Genomic DNA, 24,394 nt, shown 5'->3' on the forward strand with positions numbered 1-24,394 from the left:
CAGGTGACTTGAACACAAATCATCAGTATTAAGAAAGGCACCTTGAAGTGCAGATTTAGCTAAACACCATTAGCCTGCAGTGTTTTTTTGCTTTCACTGGAACATTTACTAAAAAAGTGAAAGCAAAGAAAAAATGTCAACCCCTTATTTACCACAAGAAAAAAAACACATAAATCCAGGCACATCGCCTCAAGTAAAGAAATTGAAATAAGTTATTAGGGAGGTGCTAAACAGGGTGTGACCAACAACATGGTCAGTAACCCTTCGCACACTCACATGCAAATGTTCATACAAATGCATTCACAGGAATCAAACATCCAGGAACCACTGCTATTCCTACAGCTAAGTTGAAAGCTGGGTCTTGGTACAAAAGAAAACGTTCCCTTGCATAGTCACCTACACTGTGCAGAGTTCATAGTTGTCCTAACTCACCCATACTTGTCCTAACCCAGTATTCATAGCTGTCCTAACTCTGGCCCTGTAACATGTATAGTGCAACATGCAATCATTCATTGCATCAAACCCATCTAAAGATTATAAGCATATATCCTGATGTCCTGTCCTGAGACAGATAGTGCATCTAATCCCACAAGGGAGCTAACACAATATATTCAAGTCCACCATGCAGACACCAGAATGAGCTGTGTGCATACGGACAATGGCCACAGTCAGGGTCAGGAGGGAGTGCACTGGATCAAACCCTGGCCACAAGGGTACGTTCACAAGAAAAAACACATAAATCCAGGAACATCGCCTCAAATTAGGACATTTAAAGCAGATCCGAGATGAAAAACTAACTATAACAAATAACTTGTCTATATATCTTATCTAAAGTTTAGATAGTTTACACAGCAAATCTAGCTGCTAGTTTACACAGCAAATCTAGCTGCAAACAGCTTTATTAGAATATGATTATTTCTTCCTGTGATACAATGACAGCAGCCATGTTGTTTGTAAACATTACACAGAGGCAGGCTTATCTGCATCTTGAGAAAAAAAACCTAATCCCCCTCCTCCTCTGAAATCTCTGGCTAGTAATACCTCCCCCTCCTCCTGCCCAGACTGAGCTCCCATGAGCCTTGCTACTGTCTGAAAGTGCCTTGGCTCTCTAATTTCCTATAAACTAAACAAGCCACACCCACAGGTTTTCAGAGTATTAAAACAAAAACAAAAAAAGTATTTGGCTTGAGGAATGCCCTATAAACAATAGGAAAGGAACACAATTATGCAATGAGTAAAAGTTCATCTCGGATCCACTTTAAATAAGTTTAGGGGGGTGCTTAAAAATAAGCAATTTTACTTATGTTATTTTCACTACAGTTCCTCTTTAAACTCCGCCCTTTGCAGCAGATGTCTCACTCCCAATCATGCTGCTTTACGCAGATAAACACAGAGAGAAACTATGCTGCAAGGCTCCAGGCCTCACACTGGGAATTGCGATTGTGATCCCTAGGCGATCCTGATTTTGCTTTGAGGTGTTCAGCAATTTTTCAGATTGAGTTTTGGGATTCTCATTCCGGTGAATGAGAATAGTGACACAGCCACTGTGGAAATGCTACATGTAGCATGTTTGTGATTGTCGGAAATTGCAAACATCCCACAATTTCTGCAGTGAGAGTAATCCATTAGGGTTACTTGTGCAACAGCGCTTTGATGATCGCCGGTGACAAATGTGTGTGTCCTCCACCTTTGAGACCATTGCTCCAAATATCACCAAATATCTTACTCCACACCATCATGCACAGTGGTTTGATAACGCTATAAAAGAGCTGAAAAGACAAGGCCGAAAACTTGAGAGACTGTGGCGCAAATCTCAGTCTCCAGAAGACAAACGTGCCTTAATCCTCTACTTGAAGAACTACCAAAAGGTAATCATGGGAAAAAAAAATCATCCTTTCTATCACAAGAGATTGCAAATGCAGTTAACAAACCAGCCCAACTGTTCCGCACAGTGGAAAAACTCTGCAACCTGGCATGTCAAAAACGTAATATTGAGTCTTCAAAGGACCTCTGTGACCAATTTGCCCATTTCTTCACAGACAAGATAAGTCTCCGCTATAAGGTCCGCCATCCAACTTACAGCATCTGAGCCTAATATAGCGCCGAAGACCATTAGCAGAGACAACGTAACACCTTGGTCAAACTTCAAAGAAATTGATGAAGTCACATCAAGCATCCTCCTTCACCTCCGCCTAACTACCTGTGACCTGGATCCTGGCCCAACACAGTTCATGTTGAACTGCCCCGACCTCAGGGGCGCCTAAAGCCACTGGCACTAAAGGCAGCTGCTTGGAGCGGCATGAAGGGGGGGGGGGGCGCGCTGCTGCGGGGGAGACTGTGGCTGATCGGCGCTATTACAATCAGCTGCGGCTGCTCTGATCGTGGTTTATTTACACCACGTGCTCTGCCGCCTGTATCAACGCCCCCCCCGCCCAGGCCCAGCCAATAGACTTGCAGCCAGGAAATCACCCACTCCTCCACCTCCTCCTAATCTCCTATCCCGCCCCTCTCCTAGCAGCAGCCGCACGATTTGTTTACTGCTGTGTGCGGTGCCTCCTCTAACTCCGCCCCCTCGCCAACCAGAAGTTCGGGTCCCTGGGCTTCCCGCTGTCTGACCCATTGAAGCTTCCCCTGTGTCCCCCTGAGTGTGTGAGGAGCAGGCAGAGGTGAGCTGCAGGGGGGAGACTGGGATCAGCGCAGCAATGCTGATCAGTCAGTGCAGAGGACAGAGGAGGACGAGGCAGCTGTGTACTGTGTGAGCCCAGAGCTGTGTATATCAGCATTGTAACTTGAGCAGAACAATGCTGGTATACACAGCTCTGAGCAGCTCACAGTGCACAGCTGCCTGTCTGGAGACTGACACACATCCCTGACCCCTGCTCTTATCAGCTCTGCTGCTGCCAGGAGATCGTCACTACTGATAAAAAAAAACCCTTGCTAACCGTCAGGTGCTGGGGGGGAAGAGAAGCAATATTCAGCTGCATGCATACATGCTGACAGTGGGGGGGGGAGATGAACAAGGGCACACAAAGTAAGAGCAATTACAGCACAGGTTTTCTTGCCTGGAGTGACAAAATGGCTAGAGGCGCCCCTGCCCGACCTGTTCGTACCGGTATTCCTCAAAATTGTTAACTGTTCCTTACAATCAGGGATATTTCCTGCTTTACTGAAGGAAGCAATCATCAGGCCTCTCCTCAAAAAACCCTCCCTGGACCCAGATGCAATGACCAGCTACAGACCTGTCTCTAACCTCCCCTTTCTGGGCAAGCTAATTGAAAAAGCTGTTTACCTCCAGCTAGAAGCCAAAATCCTACAAAACAACAGTTATGACCCATTCCAGTCTGGCTTCAGGAAACACCACAGCACTGAAACTGCCCTCATCCAAATATGTAACCACCTGCTCATGGCAAGAGACAGAGGAGAGTGCTCGATCCTCATACTGCTAGACCTTTCTGCAGCCTTTGATACAGTTGACCATGACATCTTGATAAAAAGGCTACAGGAATACTGCGACATTAATGGCATAGTTCTTCAGTGGTTCCAATCCTTCTTGAGTGGCAGAACCCACAAAGTGTCTATGGGGCCCTTCCTGTCCACCCCTGTATCACTTAAGTATGGGGTATGCCCCAGGGCTCAATCCTCTCTCCCCTGCTTTTCACGATTTACATGTTACCGCTTGGAAAACTAATCCAAAAACATGGCCTGACATACAACTGCTATGCAGACGACACCCAACTATATCTTTCCTTCAAGCCTGGTGTGACAGACCCAACTCGAACTATAAACGCCTGCTTACGTGAACTACAGCAATGGATGAATGACAACTGGCTGAAACTAAATGCAGACAAAACTGAAGTCCTTCTTGGAGGGCAGAGCATGATAACAAAACAACTTAACTTGCAGTCTTCATCACTGGGAATGGAGGGTCCTATTCAAGATCGGCCTACTGACATTTAAATCCCTGAATAATCTGAGCCCTGGATACATGAAAGATATGTTGCAACTGCGTAGCAATCCCCCGCATTCTCATATCCACAGGTTCTAATAATCTAGTCATACCCAGAGTCCACTTGGAAACTTTTGGTCCCAGAGCCTTCTGTCATGCTGCCCCTACGTTTTGGAACTCCCTACCTCAACAGATTAGGACAGCTCCATCCCTGGCCGTGTTTAAATCCAGACTGAAAACCCACCTGTTCAGTTTGGCATTTGCAGAATTATAATTTTTTGTTGTGTGAATACTTCATCCTACTACCAATTACTGAATCTGAGAGAGCCTAAGTGCTTTGAGTCCTATGGGAGAAAAGCGCTATAGAAATGTTATTGTATTGTATTGTAACATGCGAATCACCAACAGAGCGCTCCAGTGTGAAGGAGGCCTTACTGCATGTAAGTAAAAGAGCTTACATTCTATTTCTTATCTTATAATAGAGCAATAAAGCGTATAAATGTATGCTTTACGAGTTTCTCGTTGTTATGCTTCCCTCTGGAGACCTGCTGGACAGGACTGAGATTAAAGTGGACCTGTACTCTTGCAGAGGACAGAAGGAAAACATATAGAAATGCACCCTGTATGTATTTAAAAAGTGTAGCCTGTCTAATTCCCCCTCATCTGTGTCTAATCACAATTTGTAATTTGATCTCTCCTAAGTGTCAGCTGACTGCCACGGCAGAGAGGTAATTGGTAAACACAGAATGTTAACAAGATGTCTGATCCCATGAAAGCAGGAAGTAGACACACAGCTGATATAAATTCTGCAATACATCTGCACTAACAAAGAAATGTTTTTTCTTTAAAGGTTATTATGCTGTTGCCTATCTTTTAGGGCAGAGTGCTAGTTCTGAGTTCAGGTCCGCTTTAAAAAAAAAAAAAAAAGATAACAATTCAACCACAAACAGGAAAATAAAGAAAAGTTGTTTATTACATCCATGATAACCAATCAAATCATTGAATTCTTTCAAATGCATCAGAATAGCTGCAGAAACCTGTCCACTGTAGGCACACCAATCATTTTTGTCTCCTCAGTCACAGTTTTAACCTCCTAAGCGGTAATCCTGAGTCAGGCTCGGGATGGAAATCCACAGCTCAGAGCGGTAATCCCGCGCCTGAGTGAGTTATATGCAGGAGCTGCTGCAGATCTTTCTGTGGTAGGTTTTTTTTCTTGTATTTATGGTCTAAAAGCTTGTGAAAAAATTGCACAGCTTTCAGAAACCAAATCTGAATCGTAACATCAGGGAGGTTAATACATGAAATCAGATTATTTAGGATTTCCCAGACGAAACAGCAGAAAACGGTGACATAATTTGGAGAATGTGATGCCAGGTGTACACTCGTCCTGCTAGGATAAAGGCCCATTCCACACAGTGCCAGCATGCCTCTTATGAGACGTGGTGCCGGCACAGCTGTATGTGAGACGGCTACAGGGACTTGCATGTGTGAGGCGGAAACCTGCAGCACGCAGTCAGTTTTTGTTTTCTCTGCATGAGATTTGGGCAGCAGCCTATTGATTTCAAATAGGCTGCCTTTTCTGGATCGAACAACATGTGGGAAAATGCTGCGAATGCTGTGCCTGTGGAAACGGACCCTAAGAAATAGAAATACAGCAGAATTTCACTATAGTAAACTCTGTTACAGTAAACCTCTGGCTATGGTATGCTCTGTCGTGACCATGCGCCTGCATGAATATACAATATATGACCAATTCTCATATAGTAAACTACTTGGCCAGGTTCCTTGGCCATTACTATAAAGGGATTTTACTATAGTAGAGAACTGTAGACATTACTTGGCAGCTTCTGAAAAGACCGGTAGACTGACTTTTTCTTTCAGGCCAAGGATGACGTAATGTGAATCTGACTCGTTATTATGAGCAAAATGTTCAGTAAGCCAGCACCTATTCAGTAGGAGACCTTGGGCAAGACTCCTCAACACTGCTACTGCCTATAGAGTGCGTCTTAGTGGCTGCAACTCTGGAGATTTGAGTTCACCAGGAGGAAAGCACGATATGTTATTTTGTCTGGTCAATACAGGCTTGTGGCACATCACTGAGAGCCTCAACTATATGTCCCAGCAGGTAACAGGTTCTCCCACCACAAATGTACAAAACAGCATAACAATCAATATCGGTAATGAAACCCCTTAAAATGTATGTGCATAAAAAAATGGCGCTTACATCCTGCTGGACAGGATAGACCACAGGCCTCCATCCCAGGGGGTGCACTCATTTATTCTGTCCATTAAATAAATAGTACATTTCATATAAAAAATGAGTAAGGCGGGGAAGGAGATCACATCACTGTGAATGGAACGCTGCTGGCTGTGTGGATTCTGATTGGTCAGGATCTTTGTTCATTTGCATGTGCTGCAGCAACTCATCGCAGTAGGCAGGAGTCCGGTGCTTATGCTTTACTGCTTCTATTTCTTGCACTAACAATGTGGGGTACACAACACTGGCTTCCTTTAGGACATCTGCAAGACAAAACGTTGAGACCATTAGAAGTTAATCAAGAGATCATCATGAATAAAAGTCACAAGCTGCTAAAGAGCAGTTGTTTAGATCTCAGTAATCTGTGCCAGTGCAACATGTGGACAAGAGCAGAATAATCCCATCATCTTGACTCCTCATGGTAAGACTGTAAAGCCTCGTTTACACTAGGGATGTTTCTGTGCACTTTTCAGAGAGAATTGCACTGTGCGTTAAGCAAAGTACATTGTATTCTCCTTAACTTGAATGTACCTTGTAAACATCTATGCGCTGTGCTGAGCAGCGTTACAAAAACGTAGTGCGTTGAGCTGTAAAGCGCACATCAATGCAAGTGAATGGGTGCGCTTTTTTTAGCGCATACATTTTTTTTACCCCTAATTGAAAAAAACAACAACACATTTTCATATGAAACCAAATCTTTGACAACTGGTACAATAAATAAAACTTGCTTAAAAAAAACGCACCGCAAGGCACTGAAATGTGCACTTGGGGCTCGTCCCACCATGACGCGCAGATGGCCATGTGAATGGAATGCAACGCGTATGATCGTATGCCATCTGCGCCGCTACGCACTGCGCTGTTGATCCCATTCACTACAGTGAATGAGTCAGCTCTGCGCTTGGGGGAAGAACGCATGCAGCAGTACCCAAGCGCATCATGGCACATCGTACTGCTGCTCAGTGCCTATGATGTGAACGGCAGAAGGGCTGTCTATGCCCTTCTGCTGTTCTTGTGTGTCGCACATCATACATGCTTCCAAATGCGCACGGAAGTGCGGCATGATGTGAACAAGCCCTAAAACGCCCAATGACGCATTCATTTTTTATCACGCGCTTTCACACGTTTTTGAACGCACCAGATGTGAATGAGGTCTTAAATCTACATGTTCTGCAGGCAAAGCCTGACTCCAAGGCTGTGGAATCCCGGTATTCACATTTAATTTTCAGGTAATCCTGCACACAACCATAAAACAGTACAGCTCTTATGATAGTAATAAAAAGTAATAGTAGTAAAAAGGAAATGCAAAAAAATGTACAGGTCAAAAGACCTATTAAGCACTTAAAAAGACCAAAAACAACAAAACCCTAGAACTGCTCATCCACCGCAACACGTGTTCATCCAGACAGGCTTCCTTTTTTCTTATATCATGAAACTTTATTCACATAATATCCAACAAATGATACAGAGAATGCATCCATAACAAGGATGACAGAAACATAAATACCACAAACATAGTACTCCAGTATTAAAGGCCATCGCTTGAATAATGTAGGGTATAAAAACCTTCAAAATTCAGATAATACTCTCATAGCAATAAGATGCTATGCAATGAAAGAAAGATATATTGTATCAATGACATACAGGATTATTAAAGTGAAATACAATCTGAAAATCTGATCAACTATACAGAAGGCTATTACAGACATGACACTGTGTTGAATTCAATAATACACTGACAGAGAAGCATAGACATAATCATAAAGCAGATATAAAGAGATATAATCAGACAGATGGGGTTCAGGGCGAGGACCACTAACAAAATTAGTGACGACCAGACATCAAAGTCATTGTTAGATTGATATTCATTATTCCATAGTGCCCAGACCAGGTAATATTTTTCTGAAAGACCTTTCTACAAGGAGGTCTTTCATAATAGTGTTTTAAAGATGTATACCATTCTTTAGTGGTAGGTATACGGTTAGACTTCCAATATCTAGGCATCAAGCTTTTGCCACCAGTTAACATACATGAAATGACTGCAATTTTTATAAAACCATTTTTTGAAACCTCCTGCTAATGTTATCCTATGTGTCTATGCACACTGGAGTGATGAGATTTTGTAAAAAAAAAACCCATAGCATTACATTGGGAAGAGTTTTTGAAACCTCTAGCGTTTGAGGAGCTTTTCTGGTGTGTCTCAGCCCTAAAAGACGCCTGGAATTGCACACAGTGCAGTACGTGTTCATCCAGACATGTTTTGAGCATTTATTGGCTTGACCCACACAATAGGAAACCCATCATTGTGACGTATTTGGCTGCGGTGGCACTTGTGTCCATTTTCTTTCTGCATAGATTTCATTTGGCAGTATTTTTTTGCTGTATAAATGGTCCCAGACGATGCACACAATTTGAAAGACAAAAAACAAAACAAAAAAGGATCCTCACATTTTAAGTTTTTACCCCGCAAAGTGTTACCAAGTAACGCAGCTTTGCTACTAATGTTCTGTTCATTATCTGTACTACACATACAATTCATTGTATCATATAAGTTTTTTTTCACTTCAGGTTTGCTTTAAGCAACACCCACTTCCTGCTATTTTCTCAAAAGTCACCAGAAGCCCAGGAAACAAAATGCGCACAAACATAAACAACTTCAAAAATGACATTAAAAGCTTGAACTATTAGCGCTAGCATTCATAGCAAAATAAAAAATGGAGTTCAAACAAGATGCAGAGCAGAAGCATGGCGGAAGCCCGTGTGAATCAGCCCTAAAGGGAAAAATGCCCTAACTGCCACGCTAAGTGATACTGCAAAATGGGCTACAAGTTGCCTTGGAAGAGTTTTAGAAACGTAAAAATGTGTTCACTGTGAAGGAGGCTACTCTGAAAAACAAATGTTCTGAGCCTGTGGAGTCAACTATTCTGATTGCACAAAAAAATCTGTGTGATTCAATCAACCCTCACAGTATGTTACAAGGAATTCTAGAAATCTGATGCTGCGCTGCCATCTACAGCCACAACGCTGCTATTACCTGGAGATTCTCAGATAACCAATTAGGTTATTTTTGTGTTAATGCCAAACTGCCAAAAGTAGAGAGGTGAAATTAATAACAAACAAACAAAACACAAAAAACAAAACATCGGCATCAGATTTGTAGAATGTACAAAAGATGAGATGAGTTGCCTCATATTTATCATTTGCATTTCCCCACAACCTCCAGTGCCACCAAATCATCCTGTGGCCGCTGTATGCACACTGGTCTGTTGCCCGATTCTCAGGTTCAGACTAGTGTGACAATAAACAGCCATTTTCTATGGTATTAAATTGAATACAGGCGTTTGTATTAATTCTAATACAAACAACTTTAAAGCTTTTTTTTAGTTTGATGATGTGCGCCCATCAGTAACGCATACATCATCATCACTGTCCCTGGGGGTCGCCATGTTACTCACTGGACCAGGATTTAGTGAGATAGAGGATTCCTGTGGCTGGAGGGATGTCAGCAGAAGTGGATGGAGCGAGCAGGGGCTCTGCTAAGCAGTGGTGAGTATGGGGAACTGCTGGATGAGCCTGCCTCATCCATACCCATTTCTGATATTTTTTCATGGACAGGTTAGGCTCGTCCACACCGTTAGGGAGGTTACACAATACAAATTGCCTGGCTGTCCTGTTGATTCTCTGCCTCAATAAGTAGTGGCTGGATAGTGTAATGGTTAAGGGCTCTGCCTCTGACACAGGAGACCTGGGTTTGAATCTCAGCTCTGCCTGTTCAGTAAGCCAGCACCTATTCAGTAAGGAGTTCTTTGGGCAAGACTCCCTAACACTGGTACTGCCTATTGAGTGCGCTCTAGTGGCTGCCTCATAAGCGCTTTGAGTCCAACAGGAGAAAAGCGCTATACAAAAAAAAGGAAAGGAAATAAACATGCATGGCGATCACATTTTCTAACCAATGTTCTCACTAAGGACTGATTGGATTTGCCACATCTGTTTCCTGCATTTAAACTGTGAACTCATGTTATTCAATGGGCTAGGTCACACTTGAATGCGGATTTCACATGCAGAACAAAACTGCAACATAATTCTGCATTTTGTCATTTTCTCAATTACATTAGCTGCCAGGAAAAAATGCACGCGGTTTTCTGCATACAAATGCAGATGATGAGCAGAAAACGCATTTAGGGCCAGTGCACACTAAAAACCTCCAGCAGATCCGCAAAACGCTAGAGGTGTTTGAAGCAGATTTTCCGAGCGATTCTAGGCATGTTCAGAACCCATTCACACTTGAGCGTTTTGCCGGCGATTTTGGCAAAACGCTCAAACGCTGGTGCTTTTGAAAGCGCTAGTGTAATAAAACCCTATGGGCCTGTTCTTACTTGGGCGATTTGCGCTAATCACTGCAAATCGCGAAACGCGTAGCCTGCACCATTTTCAGGCGATTTCCCGGCGATCGCGTTTCAGTGCTATAGAAGCGCTAAACGCAATCGCGGAGAAATCGCTGCACTGCCCAGTGATTTTTCCACGTGAAATCACTCCTGCAAAATGCGGGCAAAAATCGCCGAAGTTTTGTGCTTTTAAGTGTAAATGAGCCCTTAGGCCCGGTTCACATTAGCGGTGGCCGTCCGGAATTGCCGTGCCGGAGCCGGACCGCTTGCAGAACGGACGGAACGGACGCACGGCATGGCAATGAAAGCCTATGCGTCCGTTCACATGCGTCCGTTCTGCCGGACCGGAGCCGGACCGGATCCGGGCCGGATCCGGACTCTGGCGTCCGTTCCAACATGCGCTATTTTTGGGTCCGGCTCCTCCGGCAGCCGTATCCGGGGCGGAGCCGGACTGCACCATCCGGCCAATACAAAGCAATGAGAACCGGAGAGCGCACAACACACTGGCTAAAAATCCGGATGTTCTACCCCACTTCCTATGCGGATTGTTGCGGCGATTTTGGATGGGGACACATGGGCAAGCATTTTGGAGTGGAGCAGCAGTGACTTTACACGAGCTGGAGATGTTGGCAGCATGTTGGAGGTGGAGGTGAGTGCTAAACAGCAGAGGGCCTGATTCCACAGGTCCCCCTTCTGCTGACCTCCCAGACCCCAACATTTTATTAGGTTTGTACTTAACTTTTGCCAAACGGATCCGGATCGCATCCTGATGAACACCTGATGCAACCTGACCGGATCCGGATCGGATCCGGATCAGAACCGTACGGTTCCGATCCGGATCCGGTCCGGATCCGGTCAGGTCATCCGGTCCGTTTGGCAGACAACCGCAAGTGTGAACCGGGCCTTAGGCCTCTTGCACACTGCAAGCAAATCAGATTCAGATTCAGATTTTTAATCTGTTTTTACATCCGATTCCGATTCAGATTTTTAATCTTATCTGCATGCTGCGTTTTTTGATCCGTTTTTCTGTTGAATGTATTCAAGGAAAATCGGAAACGGAATCGGAATCGGAAACGGAATCGGAATCGGAATCGGAAAACGGATTTGCAGTGTGCAGGGAGCCTTAGAGAGATTTTCTAAACATGCCTAGCATTTTTGGAGCAGATTTCATATATTGTTACAGTAAAGCTGTTACTGAGCAGCTAATGTAACAAAAATGCCTGGAAAACTGCTCTGATCTAGAGTTGTTCAGAGCGATTTTTCACTTTCCTATACTTTAACATTGAGGCAGAAACGCCATAGAAATCTAAAAAATGCTGCAGCCCCCGAGTTTGCATTTGTGGAAAAAACGAGCCGCTCTGGTGTGCACCAACCTATTGAAATAGATTAGTCAAGCGTTTTTCTATCCCCAAGCGGTTTTAAAAACGCTCATGAACTGCTCTGGTGTGCACCAGCCCTTAAAGTGTACCAGAAATTGGGAAAGCGGCATGATTTATACTTACCTGGTGCTTCCTCCAGCTCCATGAGGTCCGTAGGCTCCCTCGCTATCCTCTCGGGTCTGTTCAACTAGAAAAGCTCCCGGTATTCTGGCAGTCGCAGCCAGTCGTCGGCCTCTGCACATGTGCAGCCAGGATGCGTGCGTGCCCCCACCAGGCTCTTGTGCCCGGATGCGTTCTGCGTCTGCCCAGTACTACTGCACAGGTGCAGAACGCTCCCAGGCAGGAAAGCGCGATGAGAGGAGGGTGCGTGGCTGGGCTGTGCATGCGCAGAAGAGCATGGCTGGCTAAGATATCGGGAGCATTTCCAAATGAACGGATCCACCAGAGAGGACAAGCGAGGGAGTCCCTGAACCTCATGGGGCTGGAGGAAGCTCTACGCCCCATGATGTCCGGGCTATTATGTCATGCAGCCTTTTGCCGCAGAGCACTTTGGGCTATGATGTCATGCAGCCCTTTGCCCCAGAGCACTCTGGGAGATAAACTTGACATTCCCGCTCACTACACAGATAAGAAAAAAACATCCCACAGAGATTCACCTTGCCAGCAGTAAAGATGCCGGCATCACTGATAAATATAAGAATGTTTTGATCTTTGCAATAAGTAAACACTAATTAAATAAATTGTGATTTATTTAAATCACTTTTTTTTTAAATAAAAGTGATTTTATTAATTCAGGGTCCATTTCCATTTCAGCCAGCATGGGTCTCCAAGACACACGCCAACACTTGCTATGATAAGAGATCGCCATGCACGGCTACAGGGATTTGCATGCGGGACCTTTTTTTTTACTTTTGCTGCATGCCATCCCATTTTTCACTGAATGTGAATGAGACAGCAGTCTATTGCTTTCAATAGGCTACATTTCCCCATTCAAACGTTGCATGCTGGGAAACGCAGCGAAATCGCCCCTAGTGGAAATGAGACCTTCTATATATTTAGCAAAGTTTCTCTTGAACATCAGCTCATCAAGAAACTTCTGCACAGGTGAAACGAGCTCTGCCACTCAGTGGCTGCACAGATGTGTAAAACACCCCAAGCAGGCAGCCAGTGAGGTCAGAGCCCCCGATCTGCATACTGCTTCTTGGTGAGTGACTGAGCACAACAGCCAGGCAAGAAGCAGTTTCTACAGCGATGCCAGCGGTGGCTTCTTCTCAATTCCTCTCACTTCAGGTTTCCTTTACAGAGAAGAGCATGTCCACATGTCACAGTGGCAGATCCTGACTCAGACTTCCCTCTCTGCTATTTAGTAACAAAACTCAATCATAAAAACCTGCAGGAGAGAAAACTCTCATTCCAACCTGTTACCTCTCCCAGCTGGCTACAGGAAGAACAACAGCTGAGATTTGGCTGGTTGCCATAACAATGTTCTTTCCTCCACTTCTTATAAATGATGCCCCTCATATCTGTGTAGCTTTTTACAAGTTAATGAAGCAGCTTAAATATTCTAGTCACAGGCTCTAGATTGCATGAATGATGGCGAGTATCAGACCAATGCCGTATAAGCAGGCCCAATGTGGTCTGAGAAAGGGAAAGATTTGAGCAAAGGGTCTGCTTAAAGTGCACCCGAGGCAATATGTGACATGATGAGATTAACATGTGTATGTACAGTGCAAAGCATATTAATAACCAGGCTGTTTTACTTGTTATATTTTGCTGCCTGAAGGAGTTAATTTCTAGGCATGGAAGTGACAGCTTCTGTCTTGTCGGTACCTTGTCAGGAATATAGTAAACATCACTGATAATTATTCAATCAATTTAAGGAGAGCCACCACCTCACCTTGTGGTGCAACCACATCATTAGTGGGAGCCAAGTTGTGATTAATTGGCATCAATGTAAAAATTCTAATTTCACAACTGTGTCAAAATGCACATACAAAAAGATTACTTTTGGCTGGTTTCACAGTGGAACGTTAAAGTTCCACGTTACAGCAGCCTGTAACGCAGCCTAACTCACAGCACTGTAAAATCAATGGGCTGTTAACAGTGCACATTGTAACGCTGCACGTTCTGGGAAAGTGCAGCATGTTGTGCGTTATACTGGGCTTTAGCTGCGTTAGACTGCTTGCACATGCTCAGTGACTAGCCACATGGCTAATTAATATTCACTGCACTGTGGTGCCTTGTGGTGGGACTCGTAGTGTTGTCCGGATCATGAACGAATTGTTCATTTGATCCAGATCTTTTTTGTGAGTCGAATCATCCGGATTATCACAATGAAAGATTTGGTTCACAGTGGATGTCTGTCTGGAAGAAACAGAAACATACAGAATGTACAGTGCAGGGAAAGTCCTGTCCTGCTAGTCATTTCACCCCGTCTGCTTCCCTAGTAAAATGATTCAAATGATTCGGTTCAAAGATCCGGATCTTTTCAATGATCTGATTTGAATGATGTGAATCCTTAAAAAGATCCGGACTTCCCATCACTATCCTGGAGCAGCTGCTTTGAGAGCTGCATACTGCTGCTCAATCTGACGTCCAACTTCAACACCACCATGCGTTGCGTTAGGGGCACGTTACGACCTTAACGTCCCCTAAAACGCAACGTCTTGGTGTAAAAGTAGCCTTAATGTTGCCATAGCAGGATATAACCATTCACTTAATTAAAATACTATTCCTATTATCAGCACGCATATATATGAACCACGACTTGGCAGTTATTGTCTGTGACGATTGCCCAGCGCAACCTCTGCAAATCGTCCACACCACTGTCAATAATGCCGGTTGGAAGCACCACCACCATACACACTCACCACATAGTGGCATGCAGCTTTCCCTTCTCTAACTACAGGGGCAATGCGGCCTAGAATCAATCACATGACCCTTTTATACATCCAGTTTTCTCATATGCACAGATTCACTCATGAGGTTTCACCATGATGCCTGATGCTTTCATACTATAAGCAGTGTTGACACAAGCTTCTCCTATAAAATCGATATGCCGGATTAGAGTCTCTAGGTAGCAGGTCTTACCACCTCCTTCATTGGCTACTTCACTATAAGTTGCCGCTGCAGCTCCTGCGCTCGTCTCAGCGCTTCATGAGCCTTTGCTGGGGTAGTCGCTTGTAAGGGGAGAGAGTCCACCTCTGAGGGCACACTCATTCAGGACATCTATCCCATCCAGCGTGGCGGTGTATGGCGGCGTTGCTGGAGCCGCGCGCCACGAGTAAGCCACGCCCACCGACGTTTCACCCCCCCCCAGAGGCTTTCTTAAGGCAGAGATTGGCATATCGAATGCCACTATGTGGTGAGTGTGTTTGGTGGTGGTGTTCCAACAGGCATTTGTTGACAGTGGTGTGGACGATTTGCAGAGGTTGTGCTGGGCGATCATCGCACACAATAACTGCCAAGCCGTTGGTTCATATGTGCGCACGGATAATAGGAATAGTATTTTTAATTGAATTGGTATATCCTGCTATGGCAACATCACTGATAAGCAATTACAACCATAAAAGTTTCCCTGGCAGAATACAACTGCTGAGAGAAGAGGGAGAAAAATACACAAACTATTATTAAATATTTCTAACTCTAGGACGCATAATAGGCTGCCACTGATTAGAGACAATAAAACATTTAATCTACTTTGTAAACGTTAAGATAAAAATAAAAAATATTTTAAAAAAGGTCATTTTTAGGATTAGGGGTATAAATGTAATTGTTTATCTTATCAGTCTATTTTCACCTCGGGTTCACTTTAAAGGAAACCTAAACTGAGGGATATGGATTTTTACTTTTAAACAATACCAGTTGCTTGACAGTCTTGCTGATCTCTTTAGCTGCAGTAGTGGCTGAATCACACACCTGAAACAAGCATGCAGCTAATCCAGTCTGACTGTACCTGAAAGCATTGGAGACACAGGATCAGCAGGAGAGTCAGGCAACTGGTATTATTTTAAAAGGAAAAATCCATATCCTTCTCAGTTTAGGTTCCCTTTAAAAGGGAAGGTTCACGCTGCTAATAAAAAAAAAACTGCACTCACCTGGGGCTTCTTCCAGCTCCTGGCAGTCAATCGGTGCCCTCGCCGCAGCTCCACTCCCTCCGGGCGTCCAGCGGTGAAGAAGCAGAACTCGCCAGGTCGGCTTCTGTGTGCTCCACGGCGGGGGGTCAGGTGGTGTAGAGACTTCATCGGGTCTCTACTGCGCAGGTGCAGAACTACTGTGCCTGCGCAGTAGAGACCGATGGCGTCACGTACATCACGTGACCCGCGCCGTGGAACGCACATAACGCCGAACTGGCTTCTTCATCGCTGGACGCCCGGAGGGAGAGGAGCTACGCCGAGGGCACCGATTGACTGCCAGGAGCTGGAAGAAGCGTGAGTGCAGTTTTTTTTTTTTTTTTTATTAGCAGCGCGGATCTTCCCTTTAAAGGCAACTAAGCACCTGTTTCCCAAAATATATAACCTCCCCTTAAGTGAGGCCTGTAAACTGTGTGGGCCATAGGGGAGGGTGACAAGCATTAATTACCTTTAGAGGGGCTGCTGTTCCCATCTGGATGCACACCTCCATCTTCTCCAGGGAGATCTGCAGGTATTTCAGTTTGAAATGCCCACAGAGGTGTTGCTCATTTCCTGCAGCTGCAATGGATGCTGGTAGATGTAGCCCTTCAACATGTCCTGGTCCATTCTATTTATGAACCTCCCTAAGGGGGGGGTTCATTTCATTTTTATATATTTTGGGTATGTTACTCATTGCAGCACTCCCCTTTGTGTACACGCGCGGTCGTACTACACATGTCTGACTACAGGCGGCACCTGCGCAGTATGACCGTGCTTGTTCATGAAGGGGAGTGCGGCCCTGAAGAACAAGAGGGTCCCAAACAGCAGCAGAGGAGTCTAGGAGGATCAGGGAACCCTCTGGAGCGTCCGGAGGCTTCCCTCTACAGAGGTAAGTATCACTTTTTTTTTTTTTAGTAATATGAGTTTTCTTTAAAGAGGAACTGTAACATGAAAAGATCCCCTGGGGGGTACTCACCTCGGGTGGGGGAAGCCTCCGGATCCTAATGAGGCTTCCCACGCCGTCCTCCATCCGTCAGGGGTCTCGCTGCAGCCCTCCGTGGAGTCCGTGCAGCGATGACGTCAATATTTACCTTCCTGGCTCCTGCGCAGGCGCTCTGACGGCTGTCGGCTCCGAACTACACGGAAATACCCGATTGCCGTCGGATCTGCTCTACTGCGCAGGCGCAAGTTTCCTGCGCCTGCGCAGTAGAGCGGACCCGAATGAGATCGGGTATTTCCGTGTAGTTCGGAACGGAAAGCCGCCACAGCGCCCCCGCTGGAGCCAGCAAAGGTAAATATTGAACTGACAGTCGGCACAGTCGCCGGCTGTTCGGAGGGCTGCGGCGAGACCCCCGTGGGACAGAGGACGGCGTGGGAAGCCTCATTAGGATCCGGAGGCTTCCCCCACCCGAGGTGAGTACCCCCCAGGGGATCTTTTTAATGTTACAGAGTCTCTTTAATGTTAGTCTTAAAGGGAAGGTTCAGGGACTATCAAAAAATGAAAAAAATATAAATCCAAATCCACTTACCTGGGGCTTCCTCCAGCACGTGGCAGGCAGGAGGTGCCCTCGGCGCCGCTCCGCAGGCTCCCGGTGGTCTCCGGTGGCGCACCCGACCTGGCCAGGCCGGGGGCCAGGTCGGGCTTCTTCTGCGCTCCAATCTGCATCTCACTGGTGCGTAGTTCTGAGCCTGCACAGTACAGTCCGATGACGTCAGCGCGCACCAGTGAGAGGCAGATTGGAGCGCCGAAGTAGCCTGACCTGGCCCCCGGCCTGGCCAGGTCGGGCGCGCCACCGGAGACCACCGGGAGCCTGCGGAGCGGCACCTCCTGCCTGCCACGTGATGGAGGAAGCCCCAGGTAAGTGGATTTGAAATTTTTTTTTCTGATAGTCCCTGAACCTTCCCTTTAATGTTTTATAAATATTTATCCTTTTTAATTTTGTATTTAAATTATATATGTACATGGAGATTGCCTGGACACATAGACATACTTGTTACATAAAAGTATTCTTTATTGTGGCTCATACCGGATAGAGAACGGGTTTTATTTACTATAATCAATAATCTATCCATTTTGATGCTCTCCTTGCATAGCAACCAATCACTGCCTGACTAAGGCCTCCTTTCCACGAACTGTTGATGGGCAGTGAAATGCCTCTCAAACTCTCACAACTGCTCACTGCTGCCTGAAAACTGCTTGTTGCTGCCTGGTAACTGCTTGCTGAGCACACAGCTCAACAGTCCATGGAAAGGAGGCCTTACACAAGCTGGATTTCTAGCATGAGAAGGAGAACTTGATAGGTTGTTAGGACAGGAATTTTACCCAGACATTTAAAGAACACCTGAAGAGAGAGGGACAAGGACGCTGAATTAAAACAATCCAAATTGCCTGGCTGCCCTGCTGATCCTTTGCCTCCAATGCCTGGTACAAACGATAAGATTTTCTGGAAGATTTACTGACACATCGATTATTTCCAATATGTTTGATCTGATCTTACGATCCATTTTCCATAGAAGTGAATGGAAAATCGATTGGAATATCAGACATGTTGGAAATAATCGATCTGGCAGTAAATCTGCCAGAAAATCTCATTGTGTGTACTAGGCATAGGGTCTGGGACACACCCTATTGGATACCCCGAAGGACTCCCACTGGTCTGTTTTATGCCCAATATGCCCGCAGCAGTTTATCAGGGCTCCCGTTCATACTGCGTTGCTTGTTGACATGGCGACCCAAGCAGTGACACATGAGCGGTGCAGATGACAGATCCATGACAGACAAAAAAAAAATAAGATGTGAAGGATCCGCTTTAGTGCTCTGTTGCGGATCCATGCAGATCTGTCACAAGTGGGAACCAAGCATCAGTCCAACAGCCATGGATGGAAAGCGAGGTTCTCCTGTCAAAACAAATGTTAGCCCTGCATGCTGACCGATGACTTGAAACTGACTGGGTCACATTGGCAGTGTGACCCTCCCCCAATTCTCTAACCACCTTGTGGAGCTTCACAAGAACACGGTTTGTGAATTCAGTAGACCCCACCTGCACAATTGTCCTGATGTTCCTAGAGAAAAGGCAAGGCCTACAGAGATAAAGGCTTAGAGCGTCCTCACCTAGTACTGTAGTCTGCAGGCTGCCATCGGGGTCATCAAGGTGCACAAGGAGAGCTCGGTATAGGAATTCCAGGTGACCCTTGTAGGTGGTCCTCTCATATCGTTCATCAATACATGTAAACCACAGACTCAAAGATCTAGCAGCTGTGAGTCGCACTTCATCGGATGCATCATCAAGACGCTTTAACAGTTCTGTTAAGATAAGGATTTGAAATATAAATATGACAGCGGATAAAAAAGGCTTACAAAGACAAGTACAGAAGAAAATAACACTTTTTAACTTTAAATGGTACCTAAAGTGAAATTTATTTTAAAGCAGACCTGAACTCAGAACTTCCTCTCTGCTCTAAAAGATAATCAACAGCACTATTGCACTATCTGCATGGAGTTTGTTTGTTCTCCCCATGTCTGTGTGGGTTTCCTCCAGGCACTCCAGTTTCCTCCCACGTGCCAAAAACATACAGATACGTTTTTTTGCTTCTCCCTAAAACTGGCCCTAGACTTTGATACGCACATTACACAATATAAACATATGATTATGGTAGGAATTAGATTGCGAGTGAAAAGTGATAAGACAATATACTCTGTACATTGCATAAGATGCTGGCGCTAAATAAATACTAAATGATGAGAATATCTGCTTTCATGGAAGCAGACAATGGGTTAACATCATGTGTTTAAATATTAGCTGTGCCTGCCGAGGACTGACACAGCTAAGAGATCACATTACACTTGTGATTACTTACAGATGAGGGGGAATTAGACAGGCTAACCTCTCTAAAACACACAAGGTGCCTTATGGATTATGTGAGCCAACGCTCTGGGACCATTAGGTCTAAACGACAGAGATGATCTGTCATGCTGCTTAGAGAAATGAAGCTTGCTGTTGTACATAGTGAATAACCCGCTGAATCACTATTATTGCTCTCTCTAGGGCCTAGGCTGTTCTTCTTCCATTCCTTCTACTTGGCTATCCTTGGCCCTGGCTCTCTCTATGGTTCTGCATTCTTTGCTTCTAAACGCTGGTACTCTGGGCTCTATGGCCCAGGGCACACCAAAACCGCTAGCAGATCGTCGAATGCTAGCGGCTTTTGGAGCGGATTTCAGAGCGATTCTAGGCATTAGAGACGTTTTCTAAACATACCTAGCGATTATGGGAACGTTTTTGTGTAGCAGATTACAAATATTGTTACAGTAAAAGCTGTTACTGAACAGCTAATGTAACAAAAATGCCTGGAAAACTGCTCTGATGTAGCATTTTCCACAGCGGTTTGCGTTTTTCCTATACTTTACATTGAGGCAAAAACGCTTCTGCAAACCACAAACATGCAGCAGGAGGCACGTTTGCGGTTTGCTAAAAACCTCAAACCGCTGATGTGCACCATCCCATTGAAATACATTAGCCAAGCGTTTTCAGTGCCAGATGCGGCTGGCGGATCGCTGTTAAAACCGCTCACTATGCACTGGGCCTACCTTTGTACTCTCTCTCCCTGGCTGTGCTCCAGGTTTATGTCTGCGCACCGTGGCCCTGGTTTCAAGTAGCTTTCTGGCGACCTTTGTCTTTTAGGATGTCGGTTTTACTTTGCCACTGCTATACTTGCTATGCCTGTTCTCCATAGGACCTTTAATATAGCAGCTTCTGTCTTGGGAAAAGGTAACAGGTTCTTAGCAGCTAGAGCGGTAATTATCTACGCAGTTACAATGCTGCCACCCTTTAGCGCATTCAAATGTACTTAATGCTTGCATCTTTGGGCTGCCATGGTTACCTGCGTTCTAACGTTTATTGATGTCAGTTTAGATGTACGTGTCACGCAGAGGCGCTGAAGGTGGCCATGACAACAGGGGGTGTGACGTGCTTACGTAGGTGGACGTGCCACTGTGAAGAAAGCCATTTAACTCAGGAATGAGCAGCCCACCCCCAACACTGATACTGCAGGGAACAAGCGCCAGAGGTGTGAAACGCGGGGATCCTCCAGCCTGTCGCCCACCCAGCCACTGATAGCCATTTCTCAACTCCACAACTGTAAAGGTGGCCACACACCATACATTTTTTTTAATTTTGATACGATTTGAGCATTACAATCAAATTTTCCGATTGTTTAGAATTTTTAATCAGACTCTTTGAGGTACCACACATGTATTTTCGAGATTGCCACAATTTTGGAATAAAAGATCGTTAATGCCGGAAAAAATTGGTTGGTTAGAAAAAATTGGTTTGAATTTTACAACGTGTCCAATCAAAAGAAACAAAAAGAAAAAAAGGAAATTAGATTGGATTTGTCGATCAAAAGCAAAACAAGCTTTACATTTTTGGGGACAACCGATCATATTTATTGAATTGGTGTAAAATTGGATCTTTTAATTGTACGGTGTGTGGCCACCTTAAGTGTTTTAGCAACCCTAATAAACGTTTGAACGGTAGTGCCAGCCTCCCTCTCCTATTGAAATTGACTAATGTGCATGTTCCAGGCTTAAAGGGAAGGTTCAGGGAGGGTGGCTAAAAAAATCAAAATCAATTTCACCTTACCTGGGGCTTCCTCCAGCCCGTGGCAGGCAGGAGGTGCCCTCGCCGCCACTCCACAGGCTCCCGGTGGCCGACCCGACCTGGCAGCCGGCCTGGCCAGGTCGGGTCGGCCACCGGGAGCCTGCGGAGCGGCGGCGAGGGCACCTCCTGCCTGCCACGGGCTGGAGGAAGCCCCAGATAAGTGGAAATTGATTTTTATTTTTTTAGCCACCCTCCCTGAACCTTCCCTTTAAGCACGCCCTGCAAGTTCACATACAGCACTGCAGCAAATCATATATACTGTTCACACCAGTCCGGTCCTCTACATTAGCGGTACCTGAGTTTTGGGACACTATTCTCTTGTACCAATATAATGATATTCATATTTGTGCTGATTGTAGGAGGGGCCAACTTCACAAAGCTCAAAATGGATTTATCTTCCACAAAACTCTGGGTAGAACAACATTCATTGTTTGTTTGCTATGGATTTTATTATTTATAATGCTGCACATCTTCTGGCAGGAACAGAAACAGTTAACATTGGATACTAGGGATAATCAATGATATGCAGATATTTCCGAGTTTATGCAAACGTCTGTAAATTTGTGTGCAAATATATGCAGCTTGAAAATGGACCAATCAAATCCCACCCAGGTTTAAACTGATTGGTCCAATTTCAAGCTGCATATATTTGCATAATATTTACATAAATTTGCACAAACTCAGAAGTATTTGCATATCATTGATCATCCCTATTGGGAACTCATGGGCTTGCCGACGTGACCGGTATGTTTAATTATTCATGAGTGTGGCTGGCTTCTGGCTTTTTGTTTCCTCACAGGTGGCTGTTGCTGGGACCCTGGATTAGTCTACTGCTGGAGTGGCAGCATGCATTGGTGGACTGGGCCTGCTGGGCTTTCAAGCCGCCAATCAAGGTCAGAGTAGCAGTATTTAATGCTGGGCAAACACGGCGCAATAGTTGTTATCAATCGAGCCGCTGATGGCTGGAATGATTATATTCAACCTGCCCGATCATCGCGGCGGATCGATTCCGTGCTCGATCCCCGCGGGCGGACAATGGAAGAAAAGAGCGGCTGATAAGGAACTGCCCGCGGGGACGAGCGGGAATCGATCCACGCGCCCGTGCGGACGAGCGGGGACGCGCTGGCATCGAGCCAGCGGCTCGATCCCGGCGCATAAACGCGCAGTGTATGCCCAGCATAACACCTGGTGTTAGCGGTGCAGATCACCATTCTGCAAAACACCAGCCAAGTTACCTTCCCTCCCTCCCTGTGAGTTTACAACCTTAATGCTTAATTGGGTGTTTGTCTCCATTTCAAAGGACAACTGACCTGAGAGGGATATGAAGGCTGCCTGGCAGTTCTGCTGATCTTTTATGCATCAGTCGAGTCTGAATCACACAGGGGTAGGTAGGGGGGAGCGCTTCCCATCGGGGGCCTCCTCTGGCTAATCCATCTGCCTGAAATAAACTTTTTATGGTATATATGCATTGGTGCCCGACCTCTTCTCTGTCTAAAGAGTCTGAATCAAACACACCTGAAACAAGCATACAACATATGCAGTCAAACTCAAAGGACAACTGTAGTGAGAAGAATATAAAGGCTTCCATATGTATTTCCTTTTAAACAATACCAGTTGTCTGGCAATACGTCTGAACTGTTTGGCTTCAGTAGTGTCTGAATGCAGTTAATCTTGTCAGATCTGACAATAATGTCAGAAACACTTGTTATGCTGCATGCTTGTTCAGGGTCTATGGCTTAAAGTATTAGAGACAGAGGATCAGCAGGATAGCCACAAAACTGGTATTGCTTAACCTCCCTGGCATTCAATCATCCCAGGATTTCTGTGCAAAAGTGATCAAATACATTTTTAAAACTTTTTTCCCCTGTAACTTGCCAAAATGTGTCAATCAAGGGTCTAGTATACAGTTCAGGAGAGTATTGATGTGTATGCACGTTTATACTGTTCACAGCATGTTTTTATGGAAGGATATATCTGTCCATACCGCTAGGGAGGAAGGAAATAAATATGGCAGCATCCATATAACGCTCACTTCAGGTTCCCTTTAAGTCAAACATCGGCACTGCATGCTTGTTCAGGGTCTGTGCCTAAAAGTATTAGAGGCAGAGGGTCAGCAGGACAATCAGGCAAGGTGCATTGTTTAAAAGGAAATAAATATGGCACTCTCCATGTCCCTCTCAGGTCAGTTGCTGTAATGGGAAATGTCACTGGATTGGTGGACATCATTTGTTGGTTTCTAGTTCATGATTCTCTTTGGTGTGATCTTAAGATTCAGGGCCCATTCACACTAGAAGCGCTTTTCTGAGCGCTTTGTGATTGATTAGCGCTTTTTAAAAATCGTTCACTTTCATTAAAATCGCTGTAAACGTTGCGTAAAAATCACTGCAATTTTCGCATACTAGGTTGCAAAGTTGTGTCGATTTTTACCGCGATTTTGATGAAAGTGAATGGGAGCGATTTTTACAAAGCGCTAAACAATCACAAAGCGCTCAGAAAAGCGCTTCTAGTGTGAATAGGCCCTAATAGGATCACTTGGTAAAATGCAATAAAGTGTGGTTTGGGTACACAATTTAACAATTGTTCAAAAACCCAATAAACAAGGTTGCAGCCTTTTTTCTCTACCCGGTGTTTGTGTGTTATTTTAATTAGACATTTTGTTTT

The 24,394-nt window shown here is 45.1% G+C and overlaps 1 protein-coding gene across 2 annotated transcripts in view; it reads right to left on the reverse strand.

The window, feature by feature from the left end:
- Positions 1-6,203: 6,203 nt before the first annotated feature.
- The window catches only part of DNAAF5 (dynein axonemal assembly factor 5), a 455,154-nt gene continuing 436,963 nt past the window's right edge, over positions 6,204-24,394 (reverse strand). The window contains exons 12-13 of one of the 2 annotated variants that reach the window (XM_068244601.1): positions 19,189-19,380; positions 6,204-6,466 (exon numbers count right to left, since the gene is read on the reverse strand). In XM_068244601.1, coding sequence (XP_068100702.1) covers positions 6,291-6,466; positions 19,189-19,380 — 368 coding nt within the window. In that variant the 3' untranslated portion in view covers positions 6,204-6,290. Of the gene's footprint in view, positions 6,467-19,188; positions 19,381-23,043; positions 23,172-24,394 lie in introns of those variants that run through there. The other variant, XM_068244603.1, reaches the window with a different exon arrangement.

The sequence above is a fragment of the Hyperolius riggenbachi genome, chromosome 7 (genome assembly GCF_040937935.1).
Source record: "Hyperolius riggenbachi isolate aHypRig1 chromosome 7, aHypRig1.pri, whole genome shotgun sequence".
Lineage (NCBI taxonomy): Eukaryota > Metazoa > Chordata > Amphibia > Anura > Hyperoliidae > Hyperolius > Hyperolius riggenbachi.